Raw genomic sequence first — 13,345 nt, 5'->3', positions numbered from 1 at the left:
TTCAATTCATATTTAAAAAAAAGAAAGTCAGTAGTTGCATGGATATATTTTGAAAGCAATAGGTGGAGAGGCCCCCGTATCCAAGAATAATGATTGACTAACAAAGTTTACTACCAACAAAAAAAAAACTTATATTGTTGTTTTTATTTTTTTATTTCAAGGGGTTATTGGATTTAGGGCTGGCATCTCATGTATTTTCGTACACGATAAGGCACGAACACGAAATATATATACCTGTACACGACACGAAAATTTATCGTGTACCTATATTCAAATCACGAACACGAACCTGTTAATTCCTAGTATGCACGATAAGACACGATAATGCACAATAAGAGTGGATGAGTGATGGATGAGTGATGATTTTTGGTGGTATTTGCAGTACAAGACTGTGACGGCGTGGAGAGTGGAGACCGGAGGAAGCACCGGCGGTTGCGGGCACATGGCCGGAGTTCTGAGGCGGAGTTGATGGCCAGAGAGGGAACTGGGAATGTTGTGAGAATGTGACGGCTGAGAGAAAGTGAGAATACTTTAGGAATTTAGGGTTTAGGATAACTTTACAAATTTAGTTATAAAAATCTGATCAGGTACTTAACATATACTTAACAGGTAAATAGATATTTTAACTGTTTAGACACGAATATTAACAGGTAGACTCGTGTCTACCTGTTTAGTACACGAAACCTGTTAAAAGCTTACCTGGTACCTGCTAAAGTTGTGTAGGTGCTTGTCGTGTATTCGTGTATTAGGTATAAATTGCCAACCCTAATTGGATTTAAATAATCTCAACTTTCACTTGTTGGTCGAGAACACTCTCAACCAACAAAATGTTTACCATAACGTTAGCTTTCAATTAATTTTCTTTTAACACTCCTAAACTAACCAGACCTTAACTTCGTTAGTATTATTGCTGACGTGATATTTTTTAATGATGGAAAAATAAAATAAATTATGGGTTCCACAATGCTACTTCCTATTTCTTCTCCAAAAAAACTTAATCGAGGTGGTTGCAGGCAATGCAAAAGAAAGATGGCAACGAGGGTTGTGAGATGTCGGGCACCAATATGGGTATGGTGAGTGGCTTCCAAACCATAAGGCAACACCGTCGCTACCCTATGTGGGTAAGGTGCATGACTTTATTCCATGGAAAATGTTTGCCGCATAAAGTTGATTCATTTTTTACATTTGTTGTACTTAGATAACTAAATAACAAATAAAAAGTTTTACGGTTCTTGTGGGTAAGTGTTACCAATGATTTTGTGGTTTGCGTGTACTTAAGGGTATAAATGAGGTGGCAATTCAGGTGATGTATGGGATAAAATATCGTGTGTTAAATGAGTCATGGTGTGTGTTTTGTGTGTTTATATGCCGGAAACACGATTACTTTGAGTAGTTTTATGATTATAGGTGAGCGGAGCTTAAAGGAGCTAATTTAGAACATGTGAGATGGAATGGAAATAGAGATTTTACTGCATGAAATGATAGAGAATTTGAAGACGAAGACGTGGCCGAAAACGGAGCATAAATCGGAGTTCGGACGAGAAAGTTATGGGCAAACGACTACGGAGGGTGGCATGACCACCGTAGCCTACGGCGGGGACTGCCACCGTAAGGCAGTGATGGTGGACCGTAACCGTAGCCTACGGTGGGCAATCGTAGCCTACGGTCGTTTGAACGGGGGAAACGCGATTTTAGGTTTTTGGCTGCTTATTTAAGCCCGGTTTCAACCTTATTTCGGCTATCTTTGATATCCTAACATACTTGGACGATTTTGGGGCCTCATTCCACCATCCTAACACCTTCCAATCATCATAATCATCCATGCCATCATCCATTGAAGAATCAAGAAAGCTTATGAAGATGACTATGCAAGGCTAATCCGCTAGTGACCATCTCCAGGTGTAAGGTTAAGTTGTTTATTGGATTATTGGTATTCTAAACCTAACTTTTGGATTTTGTTTGGGTTATTGAAAGTGCTTTTGGGTAATCAATGAGATTTGAAGTTTATCAGTTAATGATTTTGGTCATCAACAATTAGGATTGAGTTCTTATTATCATTGGCCTAGTTATCTTTAACCATAATACTGAGTTGATTCATCATTACCTAAGATTAACAATCAATTAGATTATTGTTTAGTCGTGTCAATCATTTGGATTAAGTTCTAACGATCAACATAGTCAAACATTTAGTCTTTTGGTTTATTGATTCAAACAAAGATTATAATTCAATAGGTTTAATAATCTATCCAATTTACTTCAAAATTAAAACCTGGAGATCGGTTACCTTTTCATAATTGTTTGCAAATCAAGTTAATGGTGTTTTTATTTAACAAATCTTTGAAACCGCTTGACATCGTTTGTCCGTTTATTATAATTAGTTGTTTAGAATTAAACTTGATTAGCACTTTCCACTGATTCCTTGTGGATTTGACACCTTATTTGCCTTGCTAGTAAAGGTATTTTATAAATGTTTTTGATTGACCTTTCGACATCGATCAACAGGAATGGGCGGTGCATGGGTAGTACCCATAAGGCTGTTCTCTATGGTGGGGGGCATCGAAGCCCCTCCACAGTGCCACGTCAGAGCCACATGGTCACTGGAGGCTTCGAAGCCCTTCTTCATAATATCCCGCTATGGTTTAAAGTCCCTAGGCGCCCCATTATATATATAAATATATATGTATGTGTATGTGTATGTATGAGAGGAAGAGAGAGAGATAAACCACTTTCGCGCCGGTCGTTCCATCCGCACCCCCACCTACGGTGCCCCTCGGCGGTGTGCGCGCCTAAGAGCATCTCCATTGGCATTACGTGGAAAGGTTTGTGTTGACGTGGACAGGAGCAAACGGGCGAGCGGCGGTTTTTACCGGTGGAGGAAAACGGAGGGTTGGATGTTTGTTTGAGATCACAAACGTTTGTGATGGAGTTTGAAATGGGCCCACCATCAAGTAAAATATAATAAATTGATGACATGGCGGGCGGGCGGTGCCGGCGGCAATCACCGCCCCGGGCGTTGTTGGGGTCACCCAGCCGGCGGCAATCAAAACTGATAGGTGAGACTATGATGTGATGGTGGAGGACTGGTGGTGACAAATTGATAGGGGTGGTGGGGGATTTGCGGAAGACAGAGGCAGTGGGTAGGTGGGTTTTTGACTGTGGGGAACCGTTGATTTGGGGAAGAAGGAGGCGGTGGGTAGGCGGTTCTGTGAAGAGTTTCATAAAGATATGGGATAGCTTCCCTGCTTGTATTTACATCCATATGCCTCAAATAATTGATATGATAAAACAAGTATTCTTGTATTTTAGTATGTTAAATAATATAATAATATGTTTATATTTTAGTATTATGTTTTTTAATTTATATAATGTTTTTTTATTAAATATTTTCTGGTAATATTAAATATTTTTAAAGTAATTTTAAATAATAATATTATAAAATTAATGTATTATAAAAGTAACTTATTAAATATTAAATAATAGTAAAGTAGGTAATGATATGGAAGATAATGTGGAGGTTTTTATTGGTTTATGGGTGGAGTAAAAAAGTGGGGTTTTTTAAAGAAATGATTAGAGTATGATATGACGATGAGGTGAAAGTTTGAATTGGTTTATGGGTGTGGATGCTCTAAGGCCACCCCCCTAAACGCCTCATAGCAAAGAGTCTAAGTGTCCCCTTCCCTCTAGGAAGATGATGTGAGTAGTTGTAGATGGCGGCCGATGGTGGAGTTTGACCGGTGATGACCATTGGCTGGTTAGGTGGTGGTGTGAAAGTTAGGGTTTTATGTGGAAGAGAAAGGAAGTGATGGCGTTGGAGGCATGTATTTTTTATGTGGAAGAGAAAGTTGAGTTTCACATAAGCAGAGGCATGGTTTCTCGGGGAATCGCACAAGTCAAACTCTGAAAGTCAGTGTGGTCCTAGTTAAGACAGCATAATCTGGTCAGAGTGGTGTAGCAGACTCTATAAATTTAGAGAGTACGATGGCTAACATGCAAAAAATATGTTGTCGTTAAATAAAACAGAAAAATTATGTGGAGAGTCTAGACTCAACAGTTTTTTTATTTTATATTAATAGATTAATATAAATATTTAGTTATTTACCCACCAAACATGACCAAATATAGTACCCACTTCAGCCAAGACCCCCAAGATTTGGGTCAAAACCAAGACGAGCATTGCTTCCAACTCATCCACCGACCGCTGTTTTAAGGAAGTTCATATGTATGTGTGTATGTATATAAGGATGACTAAATGGGTCAGCCAAATAATTGCTTTCAAAGTCTTCCAAAACAGTACCTCTTGAAAATATTTGTGACATATATGATTACATCACATTTTGTACGTTATAACACAAATGAACATGACCTGAATGCAAACTTCATTGTCACTTAGACTACCCGTTGTGAAGGGGCTTTAAAGTCAAAGTTAAATCATCAGGTTTCGGTTTGGTCAACAAAGTAAAGACCAAGTCAGGTAAGAACCGGCTCCGGATATGATCAGGTTTTTGACCGGTTTTTATCGGTTTTTAGCCTGGTGAGTCCAGGTCTTGACTAGGTAGATGTGGAATCGGTTCCAATGGATCTGGTTCGGTTCTGGATTTACAATTTCTTTCAGAAACTAAAACCTGGTTTGTACACACAGGTCCGGTTCCAGATCAGAACTGAAACTAAGTTTTATGCGCAAAGCTAGGTATAGGTTTACTTTTAAGAGTTAGGCAACTAAAAGTGTGGTATGTCATCTTCATTATAATAAAACAAAAGGTTTTGTGTGCGGGTCACTCATACACACCAGCACCCATTCTATTTCCACTGCCTGTAATCCAGACACGTGGCTTCACCATAGTAACATAGTACAGATCATTAATTAATCTGGGACCTTGCAATTTATACAATAGTTTCATGAAGTTGTACAATAATAGTTTTCTGCTAGATGATATTTATTTGTATAGGGTACTTTCAAATGCAAAGTTATATATTACTTTGAAATAATAATAAGCTCAGAAGTTCCTATACATCATCAACCATGAAGAAATCTGATTATTTTTGGTTCAGCATAACAAAATATATACCTGATTTTGAACATTTATATGAAAATATGAAGTTCTTAAGTTTGTTAGACTTTTAAAAGTCAAGCATGGAGCACTAGTCACTAAACTCCTAACATTCTTTGAATTATTTAATATCCAACTTCCAAATGAAGAAAGTGTCACTTGGTTCTTGGTTTATTGGTCTTGATGTTGAGCATATCGGTGATTACAACATGTGTTCCAGGAACCAGCTAAAGTTCCATTAAAGATCGTTTTCACAGGGTAGAAAGTAGAACCTCCTAAGGGAATATAAGGTTTTCATGAGGCTGACCTTGAGCCGCCATCCAAGCACGAATACCTTCGTTTAAGAGAATATTTTTGGTGTAGAAAGTCTCAAATTCAGGATCTTCCGTCGCACGAATTTCTTGAGAAACTAAGTCATAGGCACGTAGGTTCAAGGCCAGACCGACTACTCCAAGAGCATTCATCCATAAACCAGTTACTGGTACAAATAACAAAAAGAAATGTAATCAACGTTTATTGGAAAAAGCAACCTCAAATATTTGGAAACAAAAGCGATTAGCAGTGACCATTGTGCCATTTACCTTTTCGTTTGTTTATTAAATTTTGTTTGTAACACTAATTGTTGAAGTTGTATGAACCGTGAATGGCACAAGCGAACAACCGCATAGCATCATCTGATTGTAGTTGTTGTGACATTTGTAGATCAGCTGGAAATACTTGAAGATGTTCACAAAAGATGTTGTGCGACAATCCTGCCCTACTTTCGATTGCGCGCTATTAAGGTATGTCAACTGTCAACAATAGTGAATTCATATGATGAGTTTGGTTACTAAAACAGATATAAATTTTTGGTAGATTAGTGTGTTGTAACAAATTTACAAGCTTCATCCATGAAAAACAAATTTATATAGCCATTGCATTATTTTTCCAAAGAAAAGGTATCTAACCTTTTTATATTAATACTTAAAGGTATTGGTTTATTAATTTTATTTTTTTTCAACAATTGCGTTTAAAATATGACAATTTAAATTTAAAGTTTTAAATGTTGGAAAAAAAAATACTCACGGTTCAATATTTTTCATATACACACATTTTAAAATAAATAATAAATAAATGGGTCAATCCATGAAGCTGTCAAGTTGGCACGAAAACCACCTTTTTGCTAAACATGTTTATGTTTTGATCCAAAATTGACCCGACCCCTTTAGACTGAACCCAAAATATAGAATGTTGTGTTAGTTTGTCGTCTTAGAAATTCAAACCTAATCTGGTCATTGTTATATTTGTGTCATTTGAAGGATTGGCAATGAGCATGTTCTACATTTCGGTTTCATATGGAGATGAGGTAAAAATCAAAACAGTTGAAGTGGTTCATAATGTGATGCGAGAGTGTTTTCATGTTCAAGGATGATATCGCAACTGGTAGCGAGATTTTCTTTGAGTAACCTATTCCAATCGAAATCAAAAAGATTTTGAACAGTTTAGGATACTATATGTTTATAATTTGTAAATGTAATATTAATACATGAATTGTAAATGCAAGTATTCAAATACAGTATGCATTATTTACTATTAAATTTTCTTAATTTTAGCATTTTTGTAATCCCGTGTATGTAATCCCGTGTAGTACACGGGTTTATAACCTACTTACAAAAATGAGTTATTTTATGACAAAAATCACTAACTAGACTTTTATTTTTAGATATAATAATATAGTGACAAAAACTAACACCTATACTCGAGATTTACGCAACGCAACTAAAATTATATATCTTGAATTATACAACAATCAATTATCAAATGTATAACAGAATTCAAAGTATCCGATAAAGAATCAACTTAACGAATGATCTAGAGTTCGTCACGGCTTGACGCAGTCGAAAACGATGGAAATTCAACTTTATTCCTGCAGGCTCGTCCATGAGGTAAAACCGGGCATTTGATGAAGTTAGTAGCCGATGCATCGACACATTGGTACACTTGGAATATTTGGTGGTTCCCTGAGGAGTCCACATTGCACTCAATAAAAGGTTCATAACCTACACCCTTTGTTATTGCATCTTTGATTTGGCTCATTGTGTGGAACACCCCATCAGCAGGTCTAATTCCTGCACTCCAATTGCAGACAATATTGGTTCTCAGGTATTCCTTGTACTATTTCAATAATAATCGTATTCATGTTGTGATAATATATAAGGTGTAATTCACTTTGAAATCTACAAGTTGATCATCCATAAAAAAAATAATGATGACTTTATATATAAATATTGACATTGACCTTTTTAACCAGTAAATAACTACACGTGACATCTTTTAAAATAATAGGTAAACGTCTGTAAAGTGGGTGAACATTACGTTTGATGATGATTTATATCGTGGGTCACCATCAAATGTAATTTCCACCCAATGAGTTGCATTCAAACATTATTTCAACCGTGAATTATCATTAGGTGTATTTTTTGTCCATCACATGAGGCTACATGTCATAATTAGGTGTATCGTATAACTCAGTTAGTTAAAAGGACGTAAGACTTGGAAGAATAATCAGATCCATTCAATTCATATGCGCAATTTTCGCAAGTTGCACCTATATACGTCATGTGTGATTATTTTATTTGCAATATTAATCTATTGTACCTAACATCTCATGTGTGATTATTATCTTATATATGATAAAACCATAAAAGTCAATGCTGATGCAAAAATCAATTTAGTCAATTAATTTTTTCTTATTTTTTATTCTTTTGGTTTAACTCCCACATATTTCACAATTAAAAAAAATTGTAATTTCTGCATAAATAGTTCTACCTGCATTCTTGAGAGCTTGTATAAGGTTTGCCTTTTTCTTGAGCAAAAGCGCAGCCTCAAAATAACCTCGCTCGTCAAAAACCGATTCTGCACAAGTACCATGTTTTTCCCATTCGTGTCGCCAAAACTTCAAACCGTCACCACTTGGGCATGCAAGTGTTGGCCAATGCTCTTGTAAGACACTTTCAAGGCTTGAAACCAAAATGCATAACATAGTATATGTTATATATAGTAACATAACATCAATTATTTATTTTAAATACCTCTCGAGTTTTGTGTTAGTACCTTTGAGTCATCAAACGGGTTGGAGGAGTCACAATTAGACGGATATGTGCCGTCATCATAATTAGGCCAAAGCCCATGGATGCTAAAATCTTCAGCTGGCTTCCCTGTTTTCGGGTAGCAGCAACCTCGCCTTGAGTCACAGTATGATGCTGGCCACTGTGAATCACCATTAATAATAAAATTATAACATTATTTTCATATCATTGAAAAGTTGTTCATAGAAATGATGCTTTTGTTACGCTTAAAATATCGAAAGTAAACAATGAACAAACCTGTTGAACAAAGTAAAAGAAATCAAAGTCTTTAGCGGCGGTTAGAATCGCAACACTTTGTGTGACCAAAAATATGGCAAGCAATGCTCTCCGGTTGGACTTCGTCATTTTGTCTAGATTTAGTTGTGTTTGAAAGCATGTTTAGATGTAAAAGACATGTTGCTTATTGATGGGTATATATATACACACAAACAACAGAATATGCCTTTGAAGTATTATTCTATCCTAACCTTGCTTGTACAAATTAACTATTGCTTCACGGTTATGCCAATATGCCTCAACTGTTATTATTATTATTATTATTATTATTATTATTATTATTATTATTATTATTATTATGCATGCACATATACACATATAAGAGCTCTATACAAAACAGTAAATATTACGAGAACACGCATAAAAGATTTATTTATTTATATGTCCAATTTTAATAACTTTTTGAAAACAAGAAGATGGAAGATATAATTATATAAAATGTTTATTCATCTTTCTGAAAACTAAAACAAACATGCATAAACTTTGTTTATGTACATAATTTACATACATGCAAGTATGTTATAGGTTATAATTATATAAAATGTTTATTCATCTTTTTGAAAACCAAATCAAACATGCATAAACTTTGTTTATGTACATAATTTACATACATGCATGTATGTTATAGGTTATATTACGTACATGACTGGATTTCCTTTTTCCTATACCTTCAAACATAAAATAACTTTCTAACCTCTTTTTTTTTATAACTGCCGGCATAAATATATTAGAAAGCATTGAATAGTAAGATACTTGACGTGCGAAAACAGAAAAATTAAAGTAGGGTTTTCAACCACTCAGTCCAAGATAAACTACACTCTTTTTTTTCATACTCGAATACCAACAAAATGAAAAATAAACAACTTTGTTAAAAAACAATTCTTCGAGAAAACCATATTGTTCTGAAGCTTCCAGAGAAATACTTATTTGATAAGGGTCCTGCTAGGAACACCCAAACACCCCTCAATACGCTCTGTATAGCCTTATACGGGGGGTTATACGGGCCCTATACGCTCTGTATAGCCTTATACGGGACGTATTGATGGGTTTTTTAGCAAAATGTGGTGGTGTCTCTAGAATTCCCCTTTGATAATACACATATATATGCTATTTATATAATCATACTTTAAATTCTTTAATTAATTATATTAATTAATTTCTTTTACATCAAGTAAATGATAGCCATAAAGAGCAAGGTGTAGGCACCCTTAAATGTTTTTATGTTGATAAATGTTGAGCTTGCGTACACTCAATTAAAATTATTAGTTACATGAAATAGACGCCTTCTAAATTTGGCAATAATTGAATATATACCAATGATTATTAAAATCTTACTTCTAAGAACCATAAAAAAAACATTACGTCCCAAATAGTCTAACTCAAAAGTATCTTACGTACGTGACATGTATTATTTCTTTGCCATTCCATTTGTAGCTAAAATTAGATTGCATGACAACTTGTTTCATTTAAAGTGCTACAAGAATATTACCACAATCGATCATGTGCCGGTTGGTCCGTGCATATGCGGATTCCATGTATGAAATATTCACCCACGTGTATAAAGTAATGAAAACCTTAAAGGTATTTTGTATTGTAACTAGTTTTTAACCCAACGCTTTGCGCCGGGCAGGTTGGTAAATCCGAACGTTGGTAAAACACAAGCATTACCAGTCCTAAGTGTTGAGGCGGTAAGTTGACGTGAATTCGGTCAGTTTCTGTTACATGTGTTATTGTATGAAAACTAAAACAAAAAAAAGTTATAAAAATTGAGATGGAACATTGGGATAACGATGGTCGGTGAAACTCGAGCGTTGATAAAACCCGAACGTTGTTGGTCCCTGGCGGTGAGTCTATGCGAATTTGGTTGGGTTTTTCACGTTCGTTATAAAATCAAACTAAAAAAAAGAATTGTCATTCGGTCAGTTTCATTACGGTACTATAACTAAAACAAAATGCGCTAAATCCACGCAAATTATGTCAGTTTTTATCACATCCGTTACGGTATATTGGTATTGGAACTAAACTAATAAAAAACAAACATAACAAAGATAATTAGAAATATAATTATCAAAGTTAAAACAAAAGACAAACCAGAAAAAAAAAACAAAACAAAACTTGGTCCAATGAAATCTTGCCAAATGAACCAATCATAGTTCAGCGTCGCCAAACTTCTTTTTTATATATATATTAGTAATTACTAGTTATTTATATGAGTATAATAAAGATAATTATAAAAAACTTTCAACAGAAGAAGAAATAGGCCAAAAATTAGGATACATTATGGGAAAATCAAACTTCCATCAAAGAGAAGCAAATGAAAGGCTTTCATAAAAATTCTCGTAGAACCGAGAATGAAGTTTTCATTTTGTACATACCAGATCATGAATTAGTAACTGTATCTAATTTCTAAAAAATCCCGATTGTTTCTATTTTGAAATGGAATATTTATGGAATCTCATGAATAGGATTAAACCTTATAGGTTCTTCTTTCTTATTCTTAATAAAGTCTACGAGAAGGCTTAGTGTAGGTCCCGAAACCGGATCCGACAACGAACGGCTTTTTTCTTGTTAAACTCTCGAGACGGGTGCGGTATAAACAAACGATCGAACAAATATATAAAGATAATATTGAATGACTCCGTAACCAGTACAAAAGATTCATAATATTTAACGAACCGATCCCACCCAAGGTGAGCTCCCCTTGGGTGGTTGTTTATACCATACAAAACACACACTCATAAGAATACACAAATGTCCTGTATATAGCAAAATAAAAAACATTCTAGAAACATTCTCCCGTTGAAGTTAAACGCGTGTCCCGAAGATCTCGTCTCGTGTCCGGACCTCTCCTCGACATTATTTTCTTGACCATAAATATATAACAGATTTCATACTTTGATATCGCAAGTCACATTTTGGCCTTACAATCACCCCCTTGACTTATGATCTCAAAAAATCGTCGAACCGTGTCTCTCATTTTCGCAAATCAACCCAATAACCGAAGCTTCTTCAATCATCCCCTTAAGGTATGATCCACCTAATTCATTCATAAAGACGTTCCCGCTTCTTTATCCATATCGGATTTTAAGCAATATAGGTTCAGAAGAGCTTGACGAAATACCGGGGACAACGATCAAATGGCAAAGCTTATTATTTCCGTGAATGAAATTATTTAAGTAACTCACCCCTAATAAATAAGTTTCCCAGATACTGGTATCCCACATTTTCAGGGTGAGAACTTAAACAATTTAATTCCCTATTAAATCCAACTTGTTCAAAAATTATCACCTTAATAAATAAGCATCTCGGATGCTCGTAGCCCACGTTTTTCAGGATCCAATTCTCAAACGCTTTGAAAATAATATATAAATAATATGCTTTGAACACAGTCAAATAATGACGAAAAAGCCAAACTAGTTTGACTTTCTTCAGATTGGTCAACACGAAAAATAATACTTTCTCACCCTAAAAAAAATTCTCATAGCTGGCCCAACTTTCAACTCATAAGCCCAATTAGATTAGTAAGTAACCCAAATTCAACTAAGCCCATATCCCATAACTAAAAATAGGCCTAACCCAACTTTCATCATAAATTTGGACCAATATTCAACCTTAAAATATACCCGGAAGGCTGAAATGGCTTGAATGCAATGTAAATTAGTTAAGCATGAGTGGAACTAAAAGAAATATTATCTGAGCCCAATTAACATTAACAGCCCAAAACTCATGCTCCATTACACCAAATGTTAAGCTCAAAACTCACATTCATGTAAAGTAGGCCCATCAAGAAAAATTATGTGATGCACGTAATACCCTAGCCATCATCAAGTCTCAGCAGCCACCATGTTCACAACATTCAACCAGTAACCACTATACCGGAAAATCATCTGACCGACCAGCTGTATTCCGACGAAGCTGTCATCCTTCACCACCGAAAAACATGCTACAACGGGTAACAATCAAACATCACTACGTATCCGGAGACCAACCTACCGAAAAATGCCAACCGTCGCGGTCTCCACTACCGGAAAAACGAGCTCCGAGCAGTCACTCCTCAAACACCACCGCCACTTACAGTCACCGGTCAACTGTTGCCGGAAATCCGAATCTCATCACCGCCGCCGACCACATCGCCGAAAAGGTGGTTCGCCAGAAAGTCGCACCGGTCGCCATTCATAACCACCCGGCCACCAACCCTTACCGAAATACCGACCTCCTTTGAACAAGAGATGATGTACATCTTCAATCTCTAGATTCGTCGCCAGAGAAGAACCCGGTTCGCCGGAATTTCGGCGTATGGCGGAACGGTTCCCGAAACGCCCAGATCTGGCACTTGTAGATCCCGAACATCCCGATCTACAAGGAGAAGCTTCAAACACGCTTATTTCCCACTTTATTTTCAAACTTCAACGGGTCTTTAACGTCTCACATCGGGTAATAGCGTAAATAGAATCCGAATATCAAGAACAAAGTTGAATCATAAGATTTGACCCGCTCTGATACCAATTGTAGGTCCCGATGTGGGTGGATCTAACAATATTCTTGGATCAACCGAGCTTAGTGCTAGCGGAAATCACACTAAGCCACCTAAGCGGTTTCGGAACTTGAGATATTATTTTCGGGTGTTTTAAGAGAAAGAAAAAGAGCCGAGAGAAAAGAGAGAGTGTTATAACAAAAGGTTTTTCTCTTTTAATGTTAACAACCAACCTTACTTCTTATAGCATGTTTCCTATTTATAGGGAAGCATGCATAAGAAGTAGGATACATCAAATGTCCAATGGGCTTCTTCACACCTTTTCTGTTGGGCTTAAAATATACAAAATGACTCATTACATAATTACCAATACAAAAAACTAATATAACCAAAAAGGGATATATTAAGTCATATATTAA

General features: G+C 35.9%; 1 protein-coding gene across 1 annotated transcript; it reads right to left on the bottom strand.

Moving 5' to 3' along the window:
* Nucleotides 1-6,800: 6,800 nt before the first annotated feature.
* Nucleotides 6,801-8,522, bottom strand: LOC143618522 (intracellular ribonuclease LX-like). Its single transcript, XM_077090711.1, has 4 exons — nucleotides 8,414-8,522; nucleotides 8,143-8,297; nucleotides 7,857-8,056; nucleotides 6,801-7,156 (listed from the first exon to the last, which is right to left on the bottom strand). Exons 1-4 carry the CDS (start codon nucleotides 8,519-8,521, stop codon nucleotides 6,900-6,902), a joined length of 720 nt encoding a protein of 239 aa, XP_076946826.1. The 5' UTR covers nucleotide 8,522; the 3' UTR covers nucleotides 6,801-6,899.
* Between the last annotated feature and the right edge of the window lie 4,823 nt (nucleotides 8,523-13,345).

The sequence above is a fragment of the Bidens hawaiensis genome, unplaced genomic scaffold, assembly GCF_021521415.1.
Source record: "Bidens hawaiensis isolate Kalapana, Puna unplaced genomic scaffold, B.hawaiensis_p1.1 tig00083654_1, whole genome shotgun sequence".
Lineage (NCBI taxonomy): Eukaryota > Viridiplantae > Streptophyta > Magnoliopsida > Asterales > Asteraceae > Bidens > Bidens hawaiensis.
The sequence above is the reverse complement of the archived record's forward strand: the minus strand, read 5'-3'. Positions and strand labels throughout refer to the sequence as shown.

Coding starts and splice junctions, on each gene's coding strand:
- LOC143618522 (XM_077090711.1), bottom strand. CDS start 8,521: ATGACGAAGTCCAACCGGAGAGCATTGCTTGCCATATTTTTGGTCACA. Junction 8,057..8,142: donor AACCCGTTTGATGACTCAAA/GGTACTAACACA, acceptor GTTATGCATTTT/GGTTTCAAGCCTTGAAAGTG. Junction 7,157..7,856: donor ACAAGCTCTCAAGAATGCAG/GTAGAACTATTT, acceptor ATTGGAGTGCAG/GAATTAGACCTGCTGATGGG.